This window comes from Apis dorsata, unplaced genomic scaffold (assembly GCF_000469605.1).
Source record: "Apis dorsata unplaced genomic scaffold, Apis dorsata 1.3 scaffold_85, whole genome shotgun sequence".
NCBI lineage: Eukaryota > Metazoa > Arthropoda > Insecta > Hymenoptera > Apidae > Apis > Apis dorsata.
Genome location: NW_006263383.1, coordinates 726019 through 731401, shown reverse-complemented (window position 1 = coordinate 731401; position 5383 = coordinate 726019). Strand labels below are relative to the sequence as shown.

At 33.1% G+C, this 5383-nt stretch overlaps 1 protein-coding gene across 1 annotated transcript in view; it reads right to left on the bottom strand.

The window, feature by feature from the left end:
- Nucleotides 1–5378, bottom strand: part of LOC102673798 (homeobox protein Hox-D9-like) — a gene marked incomplete at its 5' end in the record, with an annotated part of 6104 nt that extends 726 nt beyond the window's left edge. The window contains 2 exons of the mRNA XM_031508404.1: nucleotides 2–364; nucleotides 5258–5378. Coding sequence (XP_031364264.1) covers nucleotides 2–364; nucleotides 5258–5378 — 484 coding nt within the window. The remainder of the gene's footprint in view (nucleotide 1; nucleotides 365–5257) is intronic.
- Nucleotides 5379–5383: the final 5 nt, after the last annotated feature.

Here is a 5383-nt window from a genome sequence, read left to right as displayed (position 1 = left end):
CTCGGATGGTGGTGACTACCGGTCGCCGCGTGGTGATTTGCATTATTGGCGCTGCTGTTGTTGTTGTTATTATTCTGCTGCTGCCGTTGACTATTTTTTTTATTTTTCATCCGTCGATTTTGAAACCATATCTTCACCTGTCGCTCGGTCAGATTCAGATTTCGCGCGAGTTCCCACCGTTTCTGCTTCGACACGTAAGCGTTGAATAGAAATTCCTTTTCTAGTTCAAGCGTCTGGAATTTAGAATACGGTTTGCGTTTCTTCCGTACTGTCACTTGGCCAGTCCATTCCAGTGGGTTCGAGCTTCCACAACCGACGCCCATACCAGCTACGCCGACACCTACGCCGACTCCCGCCAGGGAACCTGCGGGAAACAACGAAGATGGGGAGGAACCCCACATCACTTAACACAATTAGTTTGCCGATAACAAACAACCTAGTGTGCTAACTAGAAATACATCTTATGATTAAATTTTGCATCAATAGTGAGATTACGCTTATCGACTGTATAGGTTATATATTACGAACAAATAAATCGGTTATTTTTTTGTCAATTTGAATTTAAATAAAATTCTGATGTTTTATTCAAAGATTCCATAATATCAATTAAAAATTAATAAACGATCGTATAATATTTTACATATAATATTATATTTTTACAAGTAAATTATTTGTATAAAAATAAACATACAAGATATGGAAACAGGTACGATGCGATTATGTGATCGAACAGATTCGAATGAGGAAACTAACCAAACCTGTTTCTTTTCTCGCGACTTAGGGAATTATTAGATTTGTACAAGTCAACAGAATCGAGAGCAAATACATCGGTTCATTAGTTGATGTATCGGTGCGTAACTAGTACCGTTAGGTTTTGTCCCAAATGAAATTTCTATTTACACTTGTTACGTGTTACAATTGAAACAGATCGATATACTGTCTTCAGATTTGTCCTTAAAAAATTTTTTTTTTCTTTCAAGAGTTTTTTTTGAAAATCCTTTGAATCGATAAGCGTAACACACTCGATTGTACATATTAATTACCATATATCAATATTGTAAATAAAAAATTTATTAAAGTCTATAATTGTAATTTATAAACAGTTTCAAAATTTCTTTTTATATGAATGCGTTCCGAGTCGAGAGGAAAAACAAGTAGAACTATATTCAATGTTTTGCATTAGAAATTTATATTTATGCGAATTATAAATTCTAATATCTTGAATTTATACTGTTAGTCTGGGATCAATACATAGAAACTAATCTATTTTCTTTAAACATTTGAAATTTTTTCAAAAATAATATATCCTACTAGAAATAAAAATTCAAATTTAATTTTTAGAAAAATAAAGAAAAAAGAAGAAACCGAGTTTCTGTTTAAAAATATCTAAATCTTATAACATTCAATAATTTTTTTTTTAAGAATAAAATATTTTTACTACAACGAAAATCAATACAAATCATAATTTTCTTTTTAAAAAAATTATATCGACAATTTTCCTAAAAATAAAAAAAAAGCTACTAAAAAAATTGTATTTTCTTATAGAATTTATTAAAATTTTTTTAGAGAAAAAGAACGCGAGGTCACGAGATCGAGAAATTTATACTCAAAGCGAGTTCTTAATGTTACAGATTACGTGTGTGTATATGCGCGCGCGTGACGCATGTAGCGAAGGGTTCGTCATGTTGCGTCGCGACGACCAGCCGATATGATATAATTGGACCGAGTGTACTAACCGTACAGAAAACATGAAACGGGAATCTGAAACACGGAACTGTTAGTATGTTCCGTGTTTGTAAATGATTCGAGAATCCTATGATTCGTGCTCGGTTTCTTGCTCTAGAATTTTTCTCTTTTATGATTTCAAGAGATTAGCTTAACTAATTCTAAATTTTTATTATTTGTTGAATAAAAAAAAAAGACGAGAAAATTCTATTTTAGATTAAATTAGAAAGAGCAACCAATATTAAAAATTTTTTAAATTAAAATTGTAATTAAGATTCAACATAATAATTAATATTTTAGATATAAATGAATTAAAAATGATATATATGAAAATAAATAGATGGTATTTGTATTTATATATCTTTATTATTATTATATTATAATATTAATTTGTCAAAAATATTTTTATAAAATTTATTTTTTATTTTTATAAAATAATTTTATAAATTATAATTTGATTTCTAATATTAATATTAAAACTATTTAAAGACTATTCACTTAAATTGATTTTTAATTTTTACTTTTATTTACGTTTATTAAAAATGTAGAAATTTTTTTGTTAAAATAACATCGATATTTATTCATTTTTCTAGTTCTAACGTTAAAACAAGATATAAATATCATCTTTTTGAAAGAGATCGCACGTAGCGTGCGAAACGAAGGGATTACGAAAGCAGTCGGCACTTGCCCGTCTATCTTTAACCTAAGTACGAACAACGATGGCGAGGAATTGTTGCATAGCCACGAAACGCAACAGCTTCGTGAGCCTGGCAACATTACACGGTCATAAGCGCAACCAAATTGCCTTCTCCCACCTGCTATTCCCCATATTAAACCTCATGGACATTGTTATGTATGCAACGTGTTACGTATGCTGATATATCCTCCTCAAAATTGTTATTTCTTACTGAACATCTTGGTTTTTTCAAAGAAGAGTTTTATTAAAGAGATTCTTTCTTGAAATTTTCTATCTAATATTCATTGAAATATTTAAATTTATATAATATTTTTATTAATTATATTTAATTATAATATATATATTTAATTATAATTGAATTAAAGAGAATTAAGTTAAAAAAATTATAATAAATTAAATTAAAAAAATTCCATATGAGTTTTATAAAAAAATAATATGATTTAATCTAAAATTTTCAAATAAATTCAAAATGCTAGACAGTTTTAAAATTTTCCTTATTATTGTTTTTTGAAAAATTTTTTATTTTTTATTTTTTTCGATCATATAGATTTATCTACTAAACAATTGATTAAACAGTAAATGGATCATAAAAAATAAAATAAAAAATCTAGAAGTTAGTTTGAATTTCTTCTCTTCTATCCTTATTAGATCACGTAATATCCACTCTCTAGTCTTCCCTTCTTCTATATCTCTCGCCCTTATTTTTGCCTTATTTTTACCCACTATTACTTTACCCACACCCCTATTACTGTTGCCCTTCCGCAACATTCGTCTCGTCTCGTTTCGTAAAATAACGTGGCACGATTGCTTAAGCGACAGAAATTTATTGCCCACTAAAACGCTAGAGTATGCAAATTATTTGACAAAGGTCAGAATTCTCACGAATGTCAATACATACAAGGGACGTGTGCCACGAAACTGCGGAATAAATGACGTATGTATCGATTTGTGGTCGGCGTGTTGCCAGCAACGAGCATGTTATAAAGACTCTTGACAACTATTATTAATGATATATCAGTATTGATAATCTTTCTTCCTGATCATTTAAATATTAATTTAACAAAAGTTCGTTTCCGAAAACGAATTTAAAATTTTAACGATTAAAACTGGAAAAATAAAATAACGAGAATAATTTAAGGTTAACGATCATGGTTATTCAATAATCTGAAGTGACGCTAATTAGAGACCGCTAAGAAACGCAGGAAGCGCGCGATAAATTAAAAACACGAAACGTTGGACCTCATTTAAAGTAGCAAACTGGCTTTTAAATGACGAGCATCCAACGTTTCTCTGTAACCGGTCCTCGTTTTGATGTTTTTCATCCAGGAAGATGCCTATCTGCTCGCAAACGATGAATCGTGAACGGCGGCAGCTGTCTTCGATACTTGTCGTCGAAAATCATATAAACGTTTGGCCAGAGAAATATTTGGACGCGATACCGTATGAACAGCATGGTTTCGGAACACCAGACGGACGAACAAAGATAATGGAGCTGCCATCTATTGGGGAACGGTTAAACTATACGTGGCGCTCGTATTCGGTTACTTTGTATAGAATGCACGCCTGCGCGTGCACCTCCCTACCACGATTAACTTCGGGGCTAAGAGAATCACGCAAACTTTATCTCGTTCATCGTCGAGCGTGTCCGTATGAGCAGCCACCGTGTCTCGTATTTTTCTATTCTTTACGATTCCAAATGCATGCTTCTCTTTTTCAAACTCTATGATTTTTGATCGAAAATTCGTCGCGGTAAGCCTAGCTAATCTTCTCTATTAGAGATGTTTTGACGATGAAAAATCTAAACTATGAAGTCAAGTGAACGTTTGCTTGTGTCTGTTAGCAGTGAACAGAATTCGAATTGGTTATGTAAGTAACCGAACCAGGCGTCAACTAGATGGGTAAAAAAGTATTGAAACGAGTTGAAGTCTGGAATGAGAGAAACGGAGAGAGGGATGGAGTGATGGGGACAGCGTTTGCGAGAAGGAAAGCGAGGGAACGGCCGTTAGTAGGAGAAGAATGAACGGCTGCACGGGTCATGGAACGGATCAGCTGATCGGAGGCGCACGCCAGAGTTTACGAGTTACGGCCGCCAATAAACCTGCCGTGGTTCGTTGTTGCTCATGCGACGTTTCATGGGTTCCAGGGTCTCGAGAAAAGGACTTTGGGTGGGGAGGCGAAAGAGAATGACCAAATAGAACGTGAATGAACGATGACTGGATCGTTGGTGTGACAGGTCAGGATCTTCGCGATTTTCGATTTTTTATCCTGCATTCATTTTTTTTTTTTTTTTTTACTCTCTGCCTATTTAACTCGTTTCAAGGTCAAGCTAGAAGAAATTCACATCACGATCTCGTGACTTTCAGCAACGTTTCGTTTCCCTGTGAATTCGCCGGAGCACGTACAATACGATGACCTTGCGCGTACAAAAAAAAAAAACAAATTTGTTAGAACCATCCCGCTCAGGATTCCCGCTTTATTAATCCTACAATAGCATATTATTTTTTTATTTTAAATTATTTTAAATTAAATAAAACATTGGGATTTATAAATTCCTTAACATATTTTTTAGTATTTCAAAATTAAATATAAAAAAACAATACATAAATTTTATATTTGCAATTATTTTAATATCTCGTTCAAAAGATATTAGAATATTATTACAAATTTAAGAAACTAATTATTTTTCATATTAATCCAAGACTACTTTTAAAAAAAAAGTGGCAACTCTTTTCATTAAAAAAATCCGCGTACAAAATACACATTAACATCTCGATAAGAAATACCACTATCAAAACCAAGTGAATAGAAAGAAACCAAGCGAGAGTCGATGCTTACCTGGAGGTGGGTACGGGCTGGACGTGACAGGTTCGGGCGCCCCGTAATTCCTGAGGCCCCCGTATCCATCGTGAGGGAAGGCGCCTTCTGCGGCGACCATGGCGGCAGTGACTCTTCCTCGGTCGT